Source organism: Bipolaris victoriae, assembly GCF_000527765.1.
Source record: "Bipolaris victoriae FI3 unplaced genomic scaffold scaffold_5, whole genome shotgun sequence".
NCBI classification, from domain to species: Eukaryota; Fungi; Ascomycota; class Dothideomycetes; order Pleosporales; family Pleosporaceae; genus Bipolaris; species Bipolaris victoriae.
In genome coordinates, this window is record NW_014575387.1 from 295,560 (window position 1) to 319,901 (window position 24,342).

The window sequence follows — 24,342 nt, forward strand, 5'->3', positions numbered from 1 at the left end:
CTCGCACTAGCCCGCGGGGCACGCCATCTCACTCGCAGCTGTCAGGCGCACCAGCAGCCGTCTACAGCAGGCTTGCGTGCCAATTTCGGGAAGTGGACGTAAAAATGATGCTCGTCTAGACTTGTCGCAGGACTTTTCTCGGGGCGGCACAGTGATTGCAGTGGGTTTGGTGGAAGAGGGTGGAGAGAGGCCCACTGGCAAAGCAGTACTTGCTCCGTGTTGCGCGGATACGTCATGCTGTCTGCCCGCCGCGGGGAGGGGGACAACGCTGCAATTTGCGGCGGCCACCAGGTCAAAACAACCAACAAAGTCAGTCCCTTGCTGGCCAGCCTCACGACACCTTGGCCAGCTACACCCACAAAGCCATCTGCAAAGCCAGTCGTTTGCACGTGCATCCTCCTAGCTCCCGCTTTCTTGCTTTGGGCGCCGGGTAGACAGGCCGGAACTCACTGAGGCTTCCCTGCAAATAGCTCAATCACGATCGATCGAAGCTACCGGAAATTTCACAGCGTCCTTCCACCGCCTCTATCTATACCTTCACCTAGACCCTCTCGCCAGCTGTGAAAACGGCCTCTGCTCTCCGACACCTGTATCTGCTCACCATCTCTATCCCCCTCCCTATACAGCCAATTCCTCATCGCGGGGCGACAACGCCAGCCCGCCGCCCAACATGACTACACATATCGTTTCTCTGTAGGTAGTCCACCATTTCCTCTCCTAGTTTGCAGACTGCCTGTTTGTTTCTTTTCCTCTTGACTAGTAGGTAAACATCTTCAATTCCTCTAATACAGCTAGTTTCCTGCCCTATACCGTCGACTTTCAAGACAACAAGTCTGCCCCTCCAAGCCCACCCCAAGCAGCCGTACCTACTCAGCTGAGCGACACTCTTCGCAAGCCATCCAATACCAGCCTATCGAGCACACGGCCCACACCCGGCCAGAATGAAGAGCAACCACAGAGTCTCCTTAAGCGGGCGCCGCCCTCGCACATCGCGCTGCCCAAAGCCTCGACACGCATGACCGAGCACGAAGACTTCTTCACGCCTGGCCAGCCAAGCGCCGCCACTCATTTCCCCAATGCAGCCGACCCCCGCGGCCTGGTCCGCAGCGATGCCCATGTCCCTGAATGGGGTGGCAGCGGCATCTTCTTCAACCAGCCCGTGTCCAGAGCCGAGCCCGCTCCACCGGACACGATTCTCGAATACGCAAAGGCGCAAGAGCGGGCGCAGGCTCAGAAGGAACGCATGAAGGGCTCGCACGCTGGCAAGCCAGTGACAGACCCGAGATGGGCTGCCGAATATAGAGTTGTCCCTGCTGCCCAGGGCAACGGCGGCCTGACCAACGCTCTCCGTGCTGCAGTCGACAACAAGTGCCTTAGTGATACCATCACCGTTGGCCTGATTGGCTTCCCTACAGACAGTCTGAACGAAGAGAAGAAGACTGAGATTTACGAGAAGCTTGAGGAGGAACACGATGCCCTGACCGTCTTTGTCAGTGACAAGGACTTTGATGGCCACTACGCCCACTACTGCAAGACGATTCTATGGCCAGTATTTCACTACATCATTCCTGACCACCCTAAGAGCAAGGCTTTCCTTGATCACTCCTGGGTCTTCTATGTCAAGGTCAACCAAGCTTTTGCAGACAAAGTTGTTAAAAACTACAAGCGCGGAGATGTCATATGGGTGCACGATTATCACCTATGTCTTGTTCCTCAGATGATTCGCCAAAAGCTACCAGATGCACAGATTGGCTTCTTCCTGCACACAGCTTTCCCGTCCTCTGAGGTTTTCCGATGCCTTGCTGCTCGGAAGGAGCTTCTCGATGGTATGCTTGGAGCAAACCTTGTCGCCTTCCAGACACCCGAGTACGCCCATCACTTCCTGCAAACCTGTAGTCGTATTCTCTCCGTAGAGGCTACAGAGGACGGAGTTCAGCTTGAGAACCGCTTCGTCAACGTCTGGTCCTCGCCCATCGGCATTGATCCTCGCGCACTGTCTCTAGCTCGAGAAGAGCCGGAGGTTCTGGAGTGGATTCAAACCATGCAGAAGCGTTATGAGGGAAAGAAGGTCATTGTTGCTCGCGATAAGCTAGACAACATTCGTGGTGTGCGCCAAAAGTTACTAGCTTTTGAGCTGTTCCTTAATAAGTATCCTGAGTGGAAGGACAAGGTTGTCATGATCCAGGTCGCAACATCTACTACCGAAGATACCGAGTTGGCGGCAACCGTTTCTGAGATCGTTACCCGTATCGATGCTGTCCACTCGACCTTGACTCACAATCCCCTCATCTTTCTCAGACAGGACATTTCCTTCTCGCAGTACCTTGCTCTGCTATCCATTGCCGATGCGCTTGCCATTACCAGTCTTCGCGAGGGCATGAACTTGACCTGCCATGAGTTTGTCATTTGTCAGGATGGACGCGGAGGCGAAAAGAAGCACAGCCCCGTCATCCTCAGCGAGTTCACTGGTAGTGCGTCAATTTTTGATGGTGCGGACCTCGCTATCAATCCATGGGACTACAACAACATTGCTGAAGCCTTCCGGATCGCCTTGGAAATGAAGGACGATGAGAAGGAGCGAAGGTTCACCAAGATGCGCAACATCGTCATGAACCAGACTGGCGATAACTGGGTCAAGAAACTGAGCACTCACCTTGCCAAGGTCTACGAAGAGCAATTCAAGCGCGATACTATGTCAATCCCCCGACTTTCTTCGAGCAGCCTTGGAAGTGCCTACCAGCAGTCACAGAGACGCTTGTTCATTCTAGACTATGAAGGCACTCTTTCGTCGTACGGGTCTGTCAATAAGACTATTCTCGCTAACACCGAGCGTGTTATCGTTCTTCTTAACGATCTCGTTGCCGACGACAAGAATGCCGTTTATGTAATGACTGGTCGAACTGTTCGAGAAACTGAGCTCATTTTCAACCGCGTCCGTGGCCTTGGTCTCATTGCAGAGAATGGCTGCTTCTTGCGCGAGCCTGGCGCGAAAGAGTGGATTCAATTCCCTGACGAGGAGAAGACAGTGAAGTGGAAGGACTCAGTCAAGCCGATTCTGCAATACTACCTTGAGCGTGTCGAAGGCAGTTGGGTTGAGGAGCGCCACTGCTCGATCATCTTCCATTACAACAAGTCTGACGACAAAGACGACTCTACAAGTCGACACGCCGGCGATTGTGCGAATCACATCAATGACGCTTGCGAGCAGCAGCGTGTCAAGGCAATCCCCACAAAGGACTCAGTAGTCATTGAGCCAGTAGACTTTGACAAGGCTTCTGCTGCGCAGCACATCTTCAGCAAGTACCCAGAGGATGCCCGGCCCGACTTCCTCCTCGCTGCTGGCAATGACCGCAGTGATGAAAACGTCTTCCGCTGGGCCAAGCAACTCAAAGACGATGCCATTGTTCCCAACGTGCAGACTGTCACAGTTGGTGATCGCAACTCAATTGCCATGTCGACACTCCCCAACGGGGCAACTGGTAAGTCATTCTTTTGACAATTGATATATAAAATGCTAATAATTACAACAGGCCTACTTGGTGCTTTGACAAAGCTTACCAAGAATCCTCGCGGTTCACCTTAGGGCTTTTGAAGTATATTTCGAGCGAGGACGACGTAATGATTGGGACATGTCTCACGCATTCGATACCCCTTCTCACGAAGTAACGATTTGGCAATGGAATGGATGCACAACAGCGGCTCGCGTGAAGATGAAGGATCACGGGAGAACTTCCGCTATTAATGAATCAACGTCAAGCACTGCATGGGCGGAGTTTAGCGGGGTCTTTTACTACGATAGATTCTTTCCGCATTCAATACGAAACCCAGAGGTGAATGCTGTTTCTTGAAGTGCCGCCCGTGAAGACTTATCCACGATGCGGATATCTATTCCGAATTTCTGCGGGTTTTACATAATCATACGTCTAGATAAGCTCTCCCCTGCTCAAAAGTCACGGGCAGGAAATGTATGCATGTGTTGAGGGACTACTACCTAAAGCGGAGAGAAACGCCTAGCCCCCGGTCAGCGATATCACTAGCCTATGCTCTTGGTAGACTAAAAGAAATTTGAATACAACAGCCGCTTTCACCACCATAAATTTTAAAATGTTGAATTTCATATGCTAGCGTACTAAAATATTGCATATAAATTGATGTAGTGCAAGGGAAAAATCATATAATTCTGTAATGCTGGAGTGCAGTCGTGTGTTATTAATGCTGCATTGTTTTGGTGAGGGCGTTTGGGTTAGTAGTGTTTATCCGGGTATTTTAGTTCACCGAGAGTTACTCTGATAGCTTAGTGTAAGCTCAACCCCGCTTCGCATGTACCTGCTTTCTCGAGAGCGAGCTAATGCTCGTCCCTGGTCGTATCTACGGCCCGTTGCCAGCCTACCAGACCATAAATACGTACAATAAGACAGGTGAAATACACCCCAGGCCTTTTCAGTAACATAAACCTGGTATAGACTTTCGCAATGCCACAAACCGTCCAACTCAAGGCGCCGAATGGAAAACAGTGGGAGCAGCCGACAGGCCTCTTCATTGATAATGAATTTGTAGACTCTTCGTCCCCTTCGAATACGATATCGTCAGTAGACCCCGCCACTGAGAAGGAGATCGCTGCAGTACAGGCTGCGACCGCGGAAGATGTTGATCGTGCGGTCAAGGCTGCGAAGAAAGCACTCCAGAGTCCAGAATGGAAGTACATCGATACCAGTGAACGCGGAAGGCTCATAGCGAAGTTGGCAGACTTGGTCGAGGAGAACAAGGAGCTTCTTGCGACGGTCGATGCCTGGGACAATGGTAAGTAAACATCTAACTGTACAAGCACGCGAATGCTAATGGCTGTACAAGGCAAACCATACAACAACGCCCTTAATGAGGATCTTCCCGAATCGTTTTCCGTTCTCCGCTACTACTCTGGCTGGGCGGATAAGATCTCGGGCCAGACCGTCAATGCCACGCGCCAGAAGTTTGCGTACACTATCCGCCAGCCCATTGGTGTTGTCGCCCAAGTCATTCCCTGGAACTATCCCTTGTCCATGGCATGCTGGAAAATCGGGCCTGCTCTTGCTTGCGGAAATACTGTGGTACTCAAAGCCGCCGAACAAACGCCTCTGTCAATTCTCATCTTAGCCAGCCTCATTAAGCAAGCTGGGTTCCCACCGGGCGTGGTGAATATCCTGAACGGTCTAGGAAAGGAGGCTGGCGCGGCATTGGTACAGCATCCGTTGGTCGACAAGGTTGCATTTACCGGCTCCACAGCTACGGCTACTCAAATCATGAAGATGGCTGCAGTAGGACTGAAGAATATTACCCTAGAGACGGGCGGTAAGTCTCCGTTGCTCGTATTCAATGACGCCGACATGGAGCAGGCGGTACGATGGTCTCATTTTGGTATCATGTCGAACCAAGGTCAGATTTGCACTGCCACGTCGCGGATTCTAGTCCAGGAGTCAATCTACGAAACCTTCCTCGCTCAGTTCCGGCAGCAAGTCAAGGAGGTATCCGTCATTGGCAACCAGTGGAGCGATTCTACCTTCCAGGGTCCTCAAGTGACCAAGCAGCAGTACGAGCGTGTGCTCTCGTACGTCGACATTGGCAAGTCCGAAGGCGCGGAGCTCCTCGAGGGCGGTGAAGCCTGCAGCGGTGAAGGCTACTTCGTCAAGCCCACCATCTTCACCAAAGTGTCGCCCAGCATGCGCATCTACCGCGAAGAAATATTCGGACCTATTGTCGTTATTGCAACGTTCAAGGACGAAGAGCAAGCCATTTCCATGGCTAATGACTCGACATATGGCCTCGGCAGCGCCATCTTTACCCGGGACCTCGAGCGCGCGCATAGAGTCGCCGCCGAGATTGAAACCGGCACCGTGTGGGTGAATAGCAGTCAGGATGTAGACATCAGAGTCCCCTTTGGCGGCGTCAAGCACAGCGGTATTGGGCGCGAGCTCGGCGAGGCTGGCCTCGATGCTTACTCCCAGATCAAAGCCGTGCATATTAATATGGGTACTAAGCTCTAAGGGTCCTTTTGGATCGATGCAGTGTGATTCGGAGTCAGGACGGAGAGGTGTGTGTCTGTGTCTGTGTGAAATGGTGTGCATACTATCTATGATGACGATGTGGGCTCTTGATAACGCATGTTGCGACCGACGTTGGAACAAGGTACCATGTAGATTGATGTCATGTCATAGATGCAAGGGGCCTTGGCTCAATTGTTAGCGGTTACTACCCTTTTTCATTTTATTTTCTTGCCGCTTTTATTAAATCCCCGTCTGACAAAGTGCATCTCTCCATATACCCCGGAGAACTTGTTTTCTTTCTTTCTTTCTTTCTTTCAGCACTAACCAACTCTGTGTAAAAGAATGTGCTTGTTCCGTACTATTTCTTTCTGTCTCCATCCCTTGGCCCCATATAAAGTCATGATCAAGTTCATTCGCTGACAGCCGGGCGATATGCGGGTAAAAATGTCCTCTTGTCGAGGAAAGGAACACACCTACTCGCCCACTCACCTTTGATGTGTTTCCTCCTGTAAATGGATATGGAACTTACCGAAATGAAAAGTTGCGAAAGCGAAAGATTCAGGGACAAAAGACCAAAAAAATATTGGGTAAGAATTTCCATTGGTCGGATCGATATTCCGACAACGAAGTGCTTTCTTTTTTCGGACGCGCTCTGCATTCGATGGTCGTCGGGATGTGGGGGTAGAGTGAAACGACTTGTACAAAAACACTCGATTGCATACAAGATTCCTTTTTTTTATTCAACCAACCATAATTTCTATATGACACGAATTCTATTATAGGGTCAGCATTAATGTAGTAATGATGTCACCTTGTAGAATTTAATCAAAGCATGGGGCACACTCTCTCTCCAAATCTCTAGTCTAACAAAGAAAAAAAACCTAAAAACAGTAATAGACAAAAAGGGTAAAAAATCATACGTAGGCATGTTTAGATGTTGCAAGCGAAGTCAAAATCAAACACTTTCTTTCAAGCTTCCAATGGTCTTTTCACCGGAGAATAGGAGGCTCTGTGCACACGATATTCACCAGTCAAAACTAGGTAATTCTCACGGCAAATCTGCCCAGAATCCGCGCTGGCGGCAGAGGAAGTTTCAGATACCCAGAGTTTCCCGCTCATAGAGAAAAAAAAAGAAGGGTCTCACCACCAGAGTCATTTCAAAGAAGGGAGAGGCGGAGGCGGAAGAGCGGAGGCGATCCCCGGGATCCGGCGCGACGCGTACCTTCAATATTTTTTTCCCTCTGTTCCCACTCCCTAACCCATTAAAGCCGAAGGAAACAATCAGAAGGCAAGGAAGCGCCGCCGGATGCGCAAAACGGGAACCCGGGCGGGTTGAGAAGTTTGAACGTATACAAATGTTAATGACCGGGATACCTAAGCTATTAAAAAGAGGACTACCGTAGCCAAAACCTAAACGGGGACTTTTGGTTTTCAAAACCACAGCTGTGACATAATTGTCAGCGGCAGTTCTGCGTCGGCTGTTCTTTTTCCATGGGGGCGGGAAGGGAAAGGAAGTCGTGCCTTCGGGCCTTTTTTTTGATGATGATGATGATGATGATGATGATGATTGTTAGTTAGCATGCCGACTTGCCCGCCGTCGCCGCCGCCGCCGTCGCCGACACCCGGTCGGTCGGAGGAAAGAAACAGAGTTAAGAGAGAGGGAGGGAAGTCCCTTGTTCGGGCAGTAGAGAGAGACGAAGGGTTACGATTCAGTCGGCTATTGAAGCTAGTAAAAGTTTACCATAGTATTGGGAACAAGGGTTTCAAGCCCAGCGATCGCAGGGGGTGTGTGAGATGCGGATGGGAGGCTGGGAAGGGGTGTGTGTGTATGGTCAGCAAGCAGGAAGGGAAACATTTGGCGCAATAATTTCATGCATGAGATATTTGCTAGTCGCTTGATCTCGCAGCTGCAGGTGCAAAGAGAAAAAAAACAATAACAGCGAAAAAGCAAAGATGATAAAAAGGACAAGTGTTCGCTGGGAAAACCCGCGATGGTGGGAGCGAAATATCGTGAGATAGGGCGAAAGGATATGCGTGTGTGTGGGGGCGGCGAGGTCAAAGGGTAAAATGGATGTAACTCGCTTTGCAAGTCAATGACGTCTCGAGAGGCAGAATTGCAAGGTTGATCCCCGAACTTAATGGGGTTTAAAGATATCGTGCCCATCTTAATATCGAAGGTGGAGAGGGAGCATTGTTTCGCGACAAGAGAGACAGAGAAGGGCCAGTAGCGCATCGTCAGAGAAGGCGATGCGGCAAGAGTCCGGGCGGAAAAGCTATGGGAGCGCGGGTTCGAGGATGATTCGCTGCAGGCCCATGGATTCGCTACGTTGATCACGCGGCGGTTCTCGAGCGAGGGGGGGGGAGGGAATACGAACGCGCGTACCAAGAAGGAGTCGAAGGCGCGACAAGCGCTTGGTTGCAAGTCCAGTGCCTCGGGGCGACGCGCTAGCCCAGCTACCATGCCAGATCTAGTCCGCAGGCGGGCAGGGCTGAAAGGCTGAGACAAGTGAGTTCAAAACATCCAAGGATAGACGCCTCTTTTTTTTTAAAGTGCGCTTTCTCGTGTGGGCAGGTTGGGCAACATTGGGCAGATTGACAAACCCAGAGGCTGTGATTCGCACATGTGCCCTTGTTCCGGTGAGAGGGCGTTGGGAGGCGTCTATGTAGGGATGTGTGTGTGTGTGTGTATGTATGGTGTGCAAAGCCAACCGAGTATATCAGCCAGGTGGTTGGGCGAACACGCTACGTGCTAGGTAAATAGACGAATTGAACAAGAGCCTCACATGGTCAGGTGGGTAGATCGAAAGACGCCAATAGTGCGGACTTTCAAAAAGGTGCATGTTGGCGAAAAATAAGGGCCCAGCGGCTATGTTAAATATTTTTTCGCCACAAAAGGTACAACCACACACCCCTCCCAACAACAACGACGAAGAGAGAGGGCTTGCAACGATTGCCTAATACAGAAAGCAAACATGCTTCCTCTTACTTCCGACTTACACATGACATGTCTCCTGCTCCAATCGGCACATGTATACGCTCCCTCAACGCCCAATTGCACGCCACCCCACAAGGTGCAATGCACTTGCACTACTAGATACCCAATACATTCATGTCGACACATAAGGGGAGAGTTTCTTTTCTAAACTTTGTGCAAGGGCATATCATGACAGCGGCAACTAACATAGCCAACACGCGCCAGGAGATCTACCCCCTCGACCCATTGATTCCAGTGGTAAGCTCTTTCCATGATCAATTGACGCCCCGCGCCAACGCACACCAATGACAACTACACGCTACGCTCTAGAGACCAAGAGGGCGAGGAAGAAGGAACATCCATCTAGTCGCCCCCCCCCCCCCCAATCCAACACCAGCGCCTAACCCACATGCCGAAAGTCTTCCTCCTCCCCCCACCACCCCTTCGGCAATCAATTCCCCTTCCTTCCAGCAAAACACTTTTACTGACATGATCCGGGACGGCCACAACTCTATCATGTTGCGTCCTCTTCGCCTCCTTCCCCACCCCTACACACCATTCCTCACCTCCCTGCCCTTCCATCCATCCATCCACCAAAATATCACGCAACCAAAAGTTAGTGTGCCACAGCGCAGCCACGCCAATCTCGCCAGATCCTTCCCGTTTCCCTCCATCATCAATCTCAAACCACGTACCCCGCAGCACTTGCAACCACACACACCCCTTCCCTTCGCTTAATTACCCTTTCCAACCCTCCACTACAAACCTTTTATCCCTTCCCACCCCTCCCCCCCATGAAAGAAAATATGCAAGGATATAGGATGTAAAGGGGGGGGGGGGTTGAGGGTGACAGGGAAAAACGTGTAGTAGTAGTAAAGGGAAAAGAGGGCAAATTCGGAAACAGGGAACAGGGATTTTCGGCTTAGCAAAGAGAGATCATGATGGAGCGGGCGCCCGGCTCCAAGAAAAAAAATAAGTTTAGCAATGGCGCGATGCTGCCTCTAAGCGGCAAGTCCGATAATGCACGGAGATGTGGGCGATAGTGTGGGAGGGTTGAGGGAAGGGGAGTGGAGCGGAGAGTGGATTGGGGGGGAAGGGGAGGCGGTGCGCCGCCCCCAAAGGGACTGTGTACATGACGCTAAGGGGGCCCCAAAGAGGTAAGTATGCGGAATGGGCATGGGAAGTGCTTTGGTGGGGTGGGGATTCTTTTTCTCGCCAGAGACTATTAGTATGTTGTGTATCCAACAACACGCATACAAATGTACAAACGATACATAAAAGCGGATGCTCGATGTCGTCAGTGGATTGCGTTGTTTTTTTGGGGGAGGGGATTGTGGCGTTAGCGCTGACAATCCCCTCGAGGGGGGGCGCAAACAGGTTCAGGTCCAGGTCCAGGTAAGCAAGGGCATGGCGTGTTTTAAGGCGAGCAGCCCGGGCTTTTGTCCAGGGAAAATAAAACGTGTAAAGTGATGTGAGTGCGCGCGTGTGTGTGTGTGTGTGTGTGTGTGTGTGTGTGTGCTAGTGTGGATTATGTGGTACAGTAATACAACCTGTCACATGTTTGTGAAGGGGGGGGGGAAGACAAGAAACGCAGAAAGGGAAAATGGTTGGACCCTGACTCGTAGTCGGGAGGGAAAGGAAGGGGACCCCCCACAACCTTGTATCAAGCAACGACGGGACGGCGGAGTTCCGCATACATACTACTTACTATACTACGCACATGCATCGCGGGTCCGAGGCCCTTCCTCGAGTTGATACGGTGGGTTTGTGCAGCGGCACACACGCATCTATTGACCCGGGCAATCAAAGAGCAATGATGTGTGTGTGTGTGCAACGGGTACCAACCGTCGGTCGTCATCGACAAGGGCCCCACTCCCCTTTTTTTGGGTCGTTCCTTTTTCCAGTAAATCTCCTCTCCACCCGTTCCACGTCCAGGAAATCAAACCCGTTATCATGCAGGTCTCAACGCTTGCAGGTCCTAAACGTCGCCACAGCTCGGGATGTACTTGCTTTTTTCTCTTGCGTCGCTTCCTTCGCCCTTTTTTGTGTTCCAAAGATAGCTAGCGAGGCAGGAGATCTCCATGTGCACAACGTAAACCTCTGATTATCACTTGAAAACTCTCTACTTCATTCTAAGTTCATGATACATACACACTATGCTGTTTGTCTATTATGTGATTACTGATCTCGAAACTGTATTCAGCACTAAGCTCCAACACACTGTCTGTGCCCGGATATTTGGCCGGGCCAATGAATGATTGGACGGAATTTCATACCGAGGCCACTCGCTCGGAGTTCTGTTTCTGTCATCGCGAACGGAACGTAGCCGTGTCAATGGTGCGCCAAGCGGGATTCCCAAAAAAGTGGGTGTGCGCATCAGAACAACACATCTCGGGGGGCTATGCGGTACATAAACCCATATACAAATTAGGGGACACTGAGAAGAGGCGGTGCAGGCGGCGGGCGGGATGGCATGTTGCTGTGACGTGCATTAGCATTCACGCAAGTGGTTTTGGCAGGAATAAAACTGGAGTTTGGGGCGTTCTTCCAGTCGTATGGGTGTACGTGTGCGTGTATGTGAGGCTGGGCGGCGGGCCGGGTCTAGCGTCACCACCCGTCAGAACGGGTTAATCGCGATACACAAATCTAGATGATCGCGATAATTCCAGATAATCTAGATGTTTTCGATGGGTCCGATATGGACACAACATGTCATCTCTAACGCTGGGTGAACGTGTGTAGGTCGGAACCAAACTCCGGACCTGTCGGAAGAAGGCGCCAGGGTCAGGGTTGAGTCAAAACCAGAACACGACCCGTCGCCAAGTGTGGTAGAAGATTGACGTGCGGAAAACGGGGCGACGAGATAGAGACTGAATGTGGATGGCAGCAGGACATGTTGCGCACACATACACATATAGATGTGCATTTGTGCCATGGGGAGAACACGTCACAAATATACATCGGACTCGAGGCCCAGCCAGTCGGTCAGAAGCGAGAACCCTGTAGATTCTGATCCGAGGCGGGTTGAAACGCTGAGATTGCCATTCTGGGGCCGTGGTAATAATGGAACGGAGTAGTGAGGCAATAGAACGCGCGTGTGTGTGTGTGTGTGTGTGTGTGTGCGTGTATGTATGAGGCTGCTAAGGCTAGGGTTTGGCGCGATATCTTTTGCATATAGATACGTAGTGCATCCATGGTGATTTGGGTAATCATGGCCGTGTTTGGGTGTGTAGTATCTGAGACAACTCCCTACGATGCGGTCAGTAAGTCGTGTACATGCGCATAGCAAAGTATGTCATTGACTGGAACGATTCAACAGCCTTGTCCCACACTGGCATGGCATGCTTGGTGTTTGATGTTTGGTCCTGCTGTGACAGGTGTAGGCTCAAACAAGAAAATGAAAAACGTAAGGCAAGGATGAAATTCGCAACGTCCCATTTGCCAGGTCGGTGAGAAATGCCTCAGGAGCGAGGGTGTGATTGGGTGGGTGAGGGTGCGAAGGATTCGCAGGCGGAGAAGGCTGGTTTGGGACGGAAGCAGTCTTCCCTCGGTGGCCTGGCTGGCTGGGCATGGCAAGGCCATGTATCTCAATCTATATCGCTGACGATGATCATGGAGCGCGCATGGCCCATTTACAGCAACTGTCGGCCCAATTCAGCCGGGACCCGTCTCTTGCCTGATAGGGCTCGGGTGCATAAAAGGGCCTGAGTATTGACAGCTGTCACAGGACGAGGGGTGGGTAGGAATGGCAGTGTGCAGCCGGGGGAGGAGGCAGCGTGAGTCATGCACGTGCCAGCAGGGCGGGAGAAATTGGCCGGGACGCGCAGCAGCGGCAGTTTGTGAGCCGGGGCCGCCAGATCCCAGTTGTTTGCAAGTTTTGACGAGTCAAGCGTGAGGTTCCGCGCGAGGCGAGGGGCGAGGGAGTGGGAGGGAGCAGGCCGACGGGCGTGACTCGAGGTGGTGGGAGTTGGATGCGACGCCAGTCAGGGACAGGAAGCCAGGTCGGGACCAAGGCTAGGCGGGAGCAGCTAGCGCTCGACAGGGGCCTGACTCGCCGACGGGGACGGGTGCTGTCTGTGCCCTCCCGTTGTCGATGATGCATCGCCAAGCTGGGGAAGCGGAATTTGGAATGGACGCCACTGGTATACTGTGCGCTGCATGGGGAAAGAGCTGGAGCGGTGCCAGTGCAGGCAGGGCGCCTAGAGCGTTGGAGTTGCATGGCAGATTAAGACGTGCAGCGACGGGCTCGACAGCCGACGCGTGCTACGTGGCTGCTAACGTCTGCGTGATGTATATGTAGTACTTACTGTATGTACATACATACATACATAATACGCACATGTAAGGACGACGTATACTACATACTATATAGTATGAACCAGCTGCCTGGCAGAGGGGCAGAGGTGCTGCCGGGACCGGCGCCGAGCCAGCCAGTCACGTGCCAGACATGCCATGTCAGCGGCAGTTTGACAAGGCCGCGGCATTGCCTGCCAGCAGCTCTTCGGCATTGCTATTGGTAGCGAGCTCCGAGTGTCCCAAGCAGCGAGAGCGCAATCACGTTACGGCCCGATTGCGGTCCCTTCCCCCCTCCCCCCTCCCCACTGTCTGTGAGGCGCGATGCGACTTGACGAGCATTCCCAAGCCGTTAGCATGACCCGACAAAGTTTGGCTGCCGCGCTAGACCTCTCGTCTGCAATCAATACGCAGCATTGCCCGAAGCTGCTACCAGCGCCGAGTGATCGTCACTAACCACTCTGCTCAAAAAGACGTTGCAACCGTGTTCCAACCCCTTGCCGTCAGAGAGTCCCAGCAATTCGGAACTGGATTACTTCTCGCATTTGTTCCCTTTGCGTGCAAAATAAGCGACCTCTCGACCACCCGCCCGCCATGGGTCCTGCTGTAGCAACACCCATCGAGGTACAGAGCATGCGTGGCTCGCTGCGCTAACCTGCGCGATCGGCACACAATCGCGTGAGAATCGTGGCAACATGCGCCAAAAACCGTTTTCTTTGGGTGTAGTAGCACCTCCCACCCTCTCCTGGCCATGGGTCGCGGTCCGCCGGGCTTGTTCTCGTGCTTGTATCTGCCTGCATCAACCTCTTTCCATCCACGTCTTGCCTAGGGTACATGACTGCCGCCATTTTGCTCCCCCCCCCCAGCCCGCGACTCGGCGATGAGGTCATAGTTGACTCTTGCCGCCGAACCACTATGTGCGTTGTCCCTGCCGCCAGTGTGAACCTTGATTTTTCCCTTCCCAGAGATCTCCGTCAGCCCGCCCCGCCCCGCATCAGCACCTGCCAATTCCCTGCGAGCCCGCCAATCACCTGCCCCCCTCACCCACTAGTTGCACACCTACTGCTTACCAAACGCTTCCCTCTAGGGCTATTCTTCTTCTCCCTCTATGTTGCTAATTCTCTCGCCATATTGATATCTCTCTTGCTTGTCCCTGTCGCTTGTCTATTATCTGCCGCGCCCCTCTCCAATACCGACCCGCCCCTCTCACATGTCACACTGCCCTCCCCTCCCCTCGATAGCTTCTGCTAACCTCCTATCTTTCTCCCATACACACACGCACAAACCCACTTACTCACACTCACACACATATATATCAGGCGCCGTCGCAAATTTCCGCTTGACCAAAGTAGGCAGCTCGCGCGATCAGGTGTGATTCGTTGCATCGCCAGTTCAGCAGCGTTGACGACTCGGGAAGCCCCGCTCGGCAGCCGTCAGCCGTCAGCCGTCAGCCGTGTCATTCCATACCGTTTCCACCAGCAATGTAAGGGCGTAGCTAGTCATGCAGGTAATCACATAGTGTAAGCTGGAAGGAATTCCGACCATGTGATTTGCGGCCCCGTCCTAGTGTCTGCGGCGCTGGATGATGTCGATGGCTAGAGCTTTTTGTTGAGTGTGTGAAATTGCCGCTGTGATTTTCTCTTCCTCGTGTCGTGCTTGCCCTGCCCTGCCCAGCCTTGCTCTGCCTGTCTGTCTTTCCAAAAAAAAAAAGAGCCAGGACCAAGAAAAAACGACTCCCACCAATCCTCCTTTTGGCCAACAAAGGCAAGCCTGCCAGCATGAATCGAGATTATGTACGAGCCACAGGGAAAAAATCACGTCCTTGTTCTAGCGGCCGCCTACCTTCTCAATCAGTCTTTGGGTTTCGTACCGATCCGCTTTGACACTGACCGGGTCCTCTTCAGCGGGGCGGGCGCAACCCAATGATACCCTTGTTTTGCCCACCCTATACTGGGGCCCTTTTCTTCATTACGCTCTCGAGTTTCACGCCCGAGCAATGGTGCCATCACTCGGGAATTGGGAATCCATGCATTGGGGACCTCCGGGAAAGACGGAGAAGGGGGAGGACGGGGAAAGTGGAAGAGCGGGAGAAAGCGAATGTTTTTTTTTGCCTTTTTTGAACATGACTTGGAATTTGGGTATATGGCAATACCGTGCAGTAAACAACAGGTGCAGTAGGTACATATTACAGACGCTAAGAAAAAGGCCCGCCTGCAAGCAAGGGTGGTGATGCAAAACGCAATGCCAAAGGGCCTATTTGCGTACAGCGTCGGATACATGGCGTCGTGAAGCGCACAAAATCGGCGGGCGCGCTCTGCACACGCCGCTCGTCTGAGAGACCGTGGCGATGGTGGGAACCACGCCGCAAAGGGAAACACCGTGGGATAATGACAACGCCGGTCCTTTTCCTGTCCGTCTAGCACGGATCCTCTGTGCAGTGTACCTCTGATATAAAGAAAAAAAATAAAAAATAAAGAACCAAGTGCCAGTAGTAGAAGCCAAGCTGCAAAAAGTGAGTACGACGCCCGGGTTGGGGTATAGCGGAAGCCGTCTCTTGTGCAGACACAAACACCGGCCAAGATGCAGATGCGAATGCAAACAAAACAGAGACTCGAGTCTCCAGTGAGGAATAATCGTAGATGGCATGGTAAAAGCCCCTTGTTTTATGCCGGAGCAGTAGGACGAACGGGCGGCGTGACGTTAGATTGGGATTCAAAGTTGTTGACTTTGCGATACTTAGAAGCTTCGTGGGGGACTTCTGATTTGCGCTTGGTCGAAACCAGGCTTGCGGGAGCCTCGGTGGGAGAGTGCCCTTCCTCGCTCTTGCTGCGTGCTTCTGCTGGAGCATCTGTCGCAGGAGGGCTCGTGGGCTGCTGCACAACGCACCACCGGTGTTTCCGTTGCCAGGTGGCATATGCCTCGTCAGCAAACTTGGCATGGTTCTCTAGCCGCTTGATGAAGTCCTGTGTCAAGGCCAGTTGGTCGCTCATGTTTTGTGCTGGCGAACTCAGTCGGTACTGGTCTTCGCCAGGCAGCGGCCGTCTCCAGGGCTCCTGGCATCCTTTGCATCGCTCTAATTGAGGAGCATTCTGCTGCTGTAGTGGCGGCTGCTCCTCAGGGGACTGTGGTCGGGGAATCGCTGATGGAGTGACAGGCTCGACTGATGGCGTAACAGTCTGCTCCGAGGGCGATTTGTGGTCTTCAGCTAGCTCTGCTGTTGGAGGTGCCGTCGGCGGAGGGTCGTTCCTGGGTTTCTGGCTAGGTGGCATGTTTTCTGAAGTGTAGACTGTGTTGAAGCGGACGTTGTAGCGTTGGTGTCGCCCACCGCCGTTGGTCTGGTCGAGAGTGGGAGAAGGCAGGGGGTTCCTGAATCCAGAGTCCGAGTTTGGTGCTGCAGCAGGGACTCGCCCCTGTTGTGGTGACCTAGTGGGTTCTGGTGCAAACTGAGCGGGTGTAGACTGTGGCGGAGGGTGCACCGTTCTTAGGCCAGCTGCTCCGGTTTCTGGAGGGGGCTGGCTTTGGTTCAAGCGGGACTCGCCTGGAGGGGAATGGGGTGCAGATGGCCCGATAGGGTGGGAGACGGGGCGAGATGCTGACTGACGACGGCTATCGATGGCAGGGTGAACATAGGAAAAAGAAAAGGCGGATGAAGGAACAGAATGCTCAGTGTCCTTGGGGTGGTCGTAGGGGTGCTGAGCAACTGCAGAGTCTTGGCGGGAGTTGACAGTTGGTGGTTGCGACGGCGCCGTGTCGTGCAGGGGTTGAGGCGGCCGCGTAGACAGTGGAGGACTGTATGGCGCAGCAGTGGTGTGTGGTAATGACTGCGAATACCTCTGATGCTGGGGCGCAGCTGGAGGTGCTCTAGTGTTTGTGGGGCTGGGGAAACGAGTAAGCACGGTTGGGGCAAGGACATTGGGTATGTGAGAGAGAGAGAGAAAAGATGAGAGTAGAGGCCATGACTTACCTAACGTGAGGGCTCGCGTGATTAATGGGAGTAAAGGCAGCGCGGTCTGCGGCGAGCGGCTGGTTTGCAAAGTCGGCGGAAGCAAGGCCGTTGGGCGGAGTGGAGCGTGAAGCCGGACGGTCGATTGGGGTTGGAGGCAGCGGATGGGATAACGGTGGTTGGGGCTGGTGGTGGTGGTGGTGGTGCTGGTGGTGTTGGTGGTGTTGGGGCGGAGGTAGTGATGGCGGAGGTGGAGGTGGGACAGTGTCGCGAGGGCGGTGCAACAACGAGTCGGTCGACGACGACGTCAGCTCGGCGAAGCTGGGGAGGGAGCGATGGGCGTAGTTGTTTGGGTCTGGGTGCTGGTGCGGGTGCGGGTGCCTGCGTGGATGCCAGTCGCTGCCCATCATGGCATTCGGTGGTTATATGGTCGGGTGCGGCGGTCAGCGGGCTGGAGGAGAGAGCTGTGCAGAGGAAAGCGGTGGGTGGCACAAGAAGACAGTCGCACGGGAGAGTCTAAAGGGTCTGGGATTCGAGCAGATGCAGTGCAGCTCCGCTCGCGGGCCAGGCAGAGGATGAACCGGCTGGAGCCCCCCTGGTCGAGGGGCGGCTTGGGAGGTAGGCCTGGCACTGGTTTGTGCTGGCTGCGGGGGAACGCGCTGCTGCAATGTGAAGAGCAGGAGACCCACCCGCGATGGCATGCAGCGGGGACCTAAACCCGTCCTTGGACCCATGCGCGCCACACTCGAACCCCCGTGCGCTTTTACGGCCGGGAGGCCAGACGCGCATGGGTGCCAGCCGCCAAGGGGCTCGGGGCTGGCGGCAGGCGATCCGTTGGGCGGGCCTGAACTTACTGCTTGTGCACACGCTCCCAAGCCGCCCCTCGTCGCCGTGCGCTGCCTGCCTGCCTGCCTGTCTGTGTCTGTGTCTGTGTCTGTGTCTGTGTCTGTCTGTGCCTGTGCTGTGCCTCTCTGTAACTAAGTAACAATGTACTTGGCTAGTAGTAAGTAGTAAGTAGTCAGCCTCTCGTCTCGTCTCCTCTCGGCCCGATGGGCGACATTGAGCATGCCACTGTCTGTGTGTCCAAGTACATGTAATACTACTAGTATGCCTGTATTGTATTCTACTCACCTATCAATCCATCCATGTACTTTTGCCCATCTGCGAATACGTACCTTCTTCCTTACTTACTCCCTCACCTACTGACATGATACATACGTAAACACACTTTCTCTCCCCCCTCCCATTTCCCCTCCCCCTTCCCCATCCATCCATCTACATACCTTACCACTACATACTATTGCATACACTAACTCGCATTGTACACGTCTACCTATCCCATCCCCCCATCCACCCATCCACACATCCACCCATCCATCCATCCGCACACGTCCTTCCTTACTCACCCACCACGCTGCCCGTGCGGCTTACCACCCTCTTTGCGCACGGCCACAGCTTCTCCCGCCCGTGTTTTCCCTTGTGCCTCTGCCCTGCCGTCGTCGTGCGCCCACCGCGGCAAGCGGCCACGGCCACGCAGTCGCCTAGAATAGCCTGCCACTACCACCACTACCACCACCACCATGGTTACCTCTCCACTCGTCACGTGACCGTCCCTCCCTGCTAGCCCTGCTCTGCAAACCATCCTTTCCACAAACATCTCCCACCGCCACGCCCGCCCGCAACAGGCTGCCCCAGTCCAATTTGCCTGTCCGCCGCCCGTCCCACCATTCCTTTGCTTGTTTGATGAGCATCCTCCTGCACCTGCTTGTGCGGCTGCAACCGGGTGAACCCAACTGTGGGCTTCCCGCGGCGCCCACCCAAAGGCGCCGCAAACTCCATCGACAACAACAAAAAGGGGGTTGCTTGTAGCCGATCCATCAACCTCGCCCCTCTGCCCAAACACGGCCATGATGACAGTGATGCTGATGCTGATACCGCTGCTGTCGTGCTGTCCTTGTTTAGTGGCGGCTGCCATAGCCGCTCCTGCTCCTCGTGCTCCTGCTCCTGCCATAGCCGCTGCCGCCTGCGCCAAGCCCTCACCACAACCACAACCACATCACTCGTCCAGCCCGCACCAAACCTGCTCACCTCACCCAACACATGGTAATCTGATCCGCCATTCCCTCTCTTGCAATCCTCGCCACTCTTGACTTTGTCGCCCGCCTCCCCCCTTTGTCCGTCTGTTTCGGCTAGCACCCAACGGTGCTTGTGGCGTTAGCTGGCCGGCTTCACCTGCGCCGTTCTGACGCGCTCGCTCAACGGCCATCCTATCCACCACAGCCGAAACCCTTGCCCTCCATGGCCCTTCACCGATGAGAGGCGCGCCGACCCTCATTTACCACTCCCCATGAGGAAACGTCCCGTGCCCGCGCCTTCCTCGTCCTGCTTCCTCGGTATCCGGACCCGCTCCTGATTGGCCTGTCTGCACTCCTACGCTTGACCGATCACAGCTTTCTCCCAAGCACCTCGTCTACCAGAGACCCCTAGCCAGGAAATGCTCATACACACATATTCTGGGAGCCGCTAGTCACTCTGCAGGACATGTCGCCGAGTCAGAGCATGGCATCCACCTCGTTTCCCATCACAAATGTCCTCCCCGTCACGAGCAACGACTCGCATGCCTTGCTTGCCTTGCCTGCCTCGCGATCTTTTCGACCCTCTGGACTTGCTTGGCTTTATGGTCTGACAATCATTACTTACAGTAGTCGCTCTTCGGGTACTTGCATAATGATCCCACCCAGCTTTTAACGCCATATGTCGCTAACGAAGATCACTCAATTGCGTGGTCCTAGACTATGGTTGCTTTTTTTGCTCTCCTGTCGGTTACCTGTACGCGAGCCTCGACAAATGGCTGAATTGGGACGCACCAATGGCCCTCCAAGCCTCTTACGGTCACCACTGGCCCATGATGTCTCTCTTTCCGGTCACTTCTCTGCACTATCACTTGCCCATGCACAATATCCACTTCATCATCACCTGAGAGAGCCACTACGGCATGCCGCAACTGACCAACGGCCCGAGTACCTGAGCTTTCGACTCTTGCCCGGGCCAGCTATCCACAGAGTTTCACAAGTGTTTTCTGTCGTTGTACAGACCCAGTGTCCTGACAAGTTACACCACATGCCAGGACGCTTACAGCCCTAGCCCAAAGCTGAGTTGAAAGCCGTCGCCTCAATATCATGCCGCTGCTCTTCTGTCCGGAAATGCATGCTCTAACTAACACGTCCCTTGCTTGCATCCACACCGTGCAATGCCAACAACAACACATGTCTTATCCCGGGCAAAGTCACATCCTGGCACTCACATCAGCCGTCTCAGGTAGCCATATCCATGGGCGGCTATCCAGACACGTACGTCGCCCGTGTCGTCTCACGCCAGAATTAGCGAGTCCACCCAAGTGGTTGAGACATATGAATGCTAAGCCTTGGACTTACTCACACTGCATCCCTGCCGTCGGAAGCAATTCCCCGGTTCTCGTGCATCCTCAAAACCACGCTAACTACCAACGCAGGATCGTCGTGGAAGAAACGTCGCGCCGATCAATTGCAGGCAGATGATGCATGACCAATACTTAGCTCGCCCCGGCAGCTTAGATCCGTAAGCCTCTAGAATTTTTGCTGATACCGTCCAACCGATAGCTATCACTTCGCTTAGCCGTGCATATTTTCCTGCACGACATCGAAACATCCAAGCCGCCTGGCCATGCAAAACACTCTCGCCCAGGTTAGCCTTATGCTACAGCAAGCAAATACAGTCGTCGATGCAAACATTAACCTCCAGTGCTAGTCCAAGTTCAACATTGCTCAACTTACCTTTGCCACTGCCGATTATTGTCTCCCCATGGCACTTCGGACGACCGTGTCTCCTCCAACATGGCTTGATAGTCAGTCTCAACATGCCGGCCCTCGGGTCTCCATTGCGGTGCCTGGATGTACATAGGCGTAGCTCGTATCAGTTGCTAAACAGCGCGATGGATCCGATCGACACGGTTGCCTGCATTCCATTTGTTAGTCACCAGCATATGCACCCATGGCTTCCATAGGCAGTCATCATTGTTGCAATTTCCCAATAGCGTGCCGCACACGCTACGGGGCAACGGGCCTTGAAAGACTTGACCGGGTTAATGCTCCTTTCCGCCTTCAAGTGCGTGTTCCGCAGTTGGAAAAAGGTCACTCTGCCGTCGGTCGGTCCTTTTTGTCGGAAGGTCACCATCCTCCTGCTTTAGTCAGACGCAGTCGTGCCTCGGCATTTGATATTTTATGTGGAAAGATGGGCGAGAGCGTGCTCGTGATGGATCGTTGGATCGGAACTGGTCGGCCCCAACAGCAATCTGTAATACACTTTTGTAGCAACAGCAGCAACGACGACGACGCTTTGGAATTAGCACTGTCATCCACCAAATGGAATCCATAAACATACGTTAGCTTTGGCACAGTATGTTTACTTACACACATGAATGCCTTTCAAATGTGTCTCATTTGGGCGTGCATGGACCAACGGTTTCACTACCTTCCTATTTCTTTGTGGGGCTCGCTATCCGGGCCGCGTCCGTACCTTATTTTAACCCCCCAAGACCAACAGAGAAAAGGATGCGCACTGCTCCTGAAACAATTTATTAGCCTGTGGGGAGAGTAAAAAATGAGTCGGATCAGTTGCGCTGATTCAATCTTTGTCGCAGGCGGGCGGAGGCGTTGGCACATGGGTGCATCCACAACAGTGCGAGGGGAACGAAGAGCAAGATACCCTTGCCAATTGGACGAACCCGTGCGATTGTAGTGTGTGTGTCCAATAACGAAGGAGTCTACATCCATGCCATCATCCTACAGGATCGTTCCTAGACGTGGATTGCATCGAAGGAGACGGCTTCAGAGCCTTCGCGAACATGATACGGTTGTGCGTTTTTTTTTCACCTGCACGACATCACCATGTGCCCCGAGCAAGGCTTGGGCTGTGCGTCCACAGGCATCCAGCCACTGTTCAATGCCGCCGGTGGATCCTCAAATCCTTCGCCTGGTGGCTCTAATGGCCATCCATGTCCATTCTTCTAGATGTTTTCAAAAAGAAATCATTTAAGCTCGTGGTGGTCATCGATCCTACTACATGATAGGTGGCATGGCCGATGAAAGGCTCAGACGCTTGTGTCGATCCGGATTGCTACCACCTCATGGCCATGTCAACTGCGCTCGACACGCCATAGGTAAGCGCTTGCATACCCATGTTGTCCTTGCCGGGATGGCCTTGTGTTCTTGGAGACACACAATCTGTCTACCAGACATTGCCATTCGCCTTCAGGACTTGAAATCGCTTTTACATTCATTCTGTTTCCGCCGAAGTTCTACTCCACTCCTATTCTCAACCTGTGCCGCGTCACCTGCATAAGGCTGCACGGTGATCGCCTTATCCTACCGTTTTAGACATGGACAATTCTGGCCACGGATCCATGCAGCCGGAGGCCTATTATGAAGCTCCTCTGCCATCAACACAACGCCACCCCAGACCATCATGTGTTCTAGACAGCATTGAACATAATCCAGTGACATGCCGGTTCCCGTGGCAGGGGTGCTGGAGAAGCAAGGCTGCAATGGAGAAAAACGCAAAAGTGGTGACAAGATACAGACCGCTAGTCAAGGGATGTATCATTGGGATGTGGAGATCGTATTTGATCAGCTGATCGGTCATTGCAGAGTCGAAAACTGGAGCGCTATCTTCCTAGTCTATGCAGCCGCCGTGTTGTTGAATTGATTATAACTGGATACGAATATTGACCCAAGAGGAGTTAAAAACAAACGGAGGATGGAGGTTGTGCGAGATTACGATTTTTCATACGGTGCTAGAAGATCAAGGAGCATCCAAATCATGCAGGCAATCAATTTGATCGTCGCGACTCCTATAATATCTGTGACGGCTTGGTCACATTATGCATCGCCATCGCCCTGTAACACACCATCTGCTATGCGCTGTAGATCATACTAGGCGTCTGCGTCTTGTACAGCTTATTTGTTGAGACGAATTGAGGCTGCCTCTGCGAGTCCCTCGTGCAGCCACGCGCCTCTTTCCTCTCAGAAAGAGCACATGATCACGCCTTCTCCAGAAACAGAAAGTGTATGAATGACGCACCGTGCTTTTGAAGACTAGGCGTATGTACTTCCATGTGTACATGGATAATACAAGGGTCATCTACACTTGGCAGGATGCGGTATAATCGTGGGCATCCATGCGGATGATCCATTCATGATACGCTCAAAGCCAAAAAGCCCCTTTGCCCACACGACCTCGCCGTCTCCTGATATCAAATGATACTTTCAAGCCACTCAGGCTGTATTCTGCTCAGTGTAATGTCCTCTATTCTAGACTATGCTTTCCTTCGCCACAGCCTTGTTCTGTAAGATGACTATCAGCCAGACTGGCCCATTCTCATCCACACGCCCTAACACTTATCACGCCCAGAACGCAGATCTCCAACACCATCTTTTTATCTACCAATCATACTCGATGAGTGGCTTGCTCAAATCCTACTCTACAAGCAAGCCGGCGTCCACACATCTAGCGTCAGCCATATAGGAAGAAAAAAAGAAGGAAGGAAGCCTCAAAGGGACATATCGTAATGGAGATCATACAAGTATTGCTCTCTATGCTCTGCCGAAGCTACCGCCCGTAGTAGCCACTTGAATGGTGGTCTCATGCGTAGTACTTACGTCGGCTTACATGGCCGAACTCTTTGACGAATATCTTTTTCCTTTTCTCTCTTGCTCCCGCAATCCTCTCCACATTCACCCCATTTTCCGCCTTATGATGTTATGTTTGTTTTTGGCTCTGCCCGCTGCCTGAACTCCTGTAGCCACAAGCCGTATGTATCCATGAGTGGTTACGGAGAAACAAGGAATTGGTGGAGGAAATACCTGTCCTTTTGGCGTTTCCCACCTACGGCTATGGCGTCTGCATATTGCATGTTGCATGTTGCATGGTGGGCAAGGGAAGAAGGGGGGTGAGGGGTGAGGGGGGATAAGTCATCAACCAGAGGAACCGTGTCTCCCCTGTCCCACAGACTTCCTTTTGCTACGCCACCTAGTTTTGCTTCTCCCCCCTAGTCCCAGAAAGCGGAAATATGAGCG

The 24,342-nt window shown here is 53.1% G+C and overlaps 7 protein-coding genes across 7 annotated transcripts; 3 read left to right on the forward strand and 4 right to left on the reverse strand.

Moving 5' to 3' along the window:
* Window positions 1–670: 670 nt before the first annotated feature.
* On the forward strand, window positions 671–3,583 carry COCVIDRAFT_86184 (glycosyltransferase family 20 protein; the record flags this gene model as incomplete). Its single annotated transcript, XM_014706079.1, has 3 exons — window positions 671–693; window positions 796–3,479; window positions 3,531–3,583. The coding sequence occupies 3 exons, from the start codon at window positions 671–673 to the stop codon at window positions 3,581–3,583; spliced, it is 2,760 nt and encodes a 919-aa protein (XP_014561565.1).
* An 889-nt stretch (window positions 3,584–4,472) lies between these two features.
* Window positions 4,473–6,020, forward strand: COCVIDRAFT_86512 (hypothetical protein; the record flags this gene model as incomplete). The annotated part of the gene is made up of 2 exons (XM_014706080.1): window positions 4,473–4,800; window positions 4,852–6,020. The coding sequence occupies 2 exons, from the start codon at window positions 4,473–4,475 to the stop codon at window positions 6,018–6,020; spliced, it is 1,497 nt and encodes a 498-aa protein (XP_014561566.1).
* Window positions 6,021–11,668: 5,648 nt separating this feature from the next.
* COCVIDRAFT_86224 (hypothetical protein) lies at window positions 11,669–11,941 on the reverse strand (the record flags this gene model as incomplete). The annotated part of the gene is made up of 1 exon (XM_014706081.1): window positions 11,669–11,941. A coding segment is annotated over one exon (273 nt), but the record flags the coding sequence as incomplete, so codon positions are not given.
* On the reverse strand, window positions 11,942–12,250 carry COCVIDRAFT_86666 (hypothetical protein; the record flags this gene model as incomplete). Its single annotated transcript, XM_014706082.1, has 1 exon — window positions 11,942–12,250. A coding segment is annotated over one exon (309 nt), but the record flags the coding sequence as incomplete, so codon positions are not given.
* Window positions 12,251–18,850: 6,600 nt separating this feature from the next.
* COCVIDRAFT_33559 (hypothetical protein) lies at window positions 18,851–19,241 on the reverse strand (the record flags this gene model as incomplete). Its single annotated transcript, XM_014706083.1, has 2 exons — window positions 18,851–19,063; window positions 19,113–19,241. The coding sequence occupies 2 exons, from the start codon at window positions 19,239–19,241 to the stop codon at window positions 18,851–18,853; spliced, it is 342 nt and encodes a 113-aa protein (XP_014561569.1).
* Window positions 19,242–21,697: 2,456 nt separating this feature from the next.
* Window positions 21,698–21,865, forward strand: COCVIDRAFT_86550 (hypothetical protein; the record flags this gene model as incomplete). Its single annotated transcript, XM_014706084.1, has 1 exon — window positions 21,698–21,865. The coding sequence occupies one exon, from the start codon at window positions 21,698–21,700 to the stop codon at window positions 21,863–21,865; it is 168 nt and encodes a 55-aa protein (XP_014561570.1).
* Window positions 21,866–21,878: 13 nt separating this feature from the next.
* COCVIDRAFT_86195 (hypothetical protein) lies at window positions 21,879–22,031 on the reverse strand (the record flags this gene model as incomplete). The annotated part of the gene is made up of 1 exon (XM_014706085.1): window positions 21,879–22,031. A coding segment is annotated over one exon (153 nt), but the record flags the coding sequence as incomplete, so codon positions are not given.
* Between the last annotated feature and the right edge of the window lie 2,311 nt (window positions 22,032–24,342).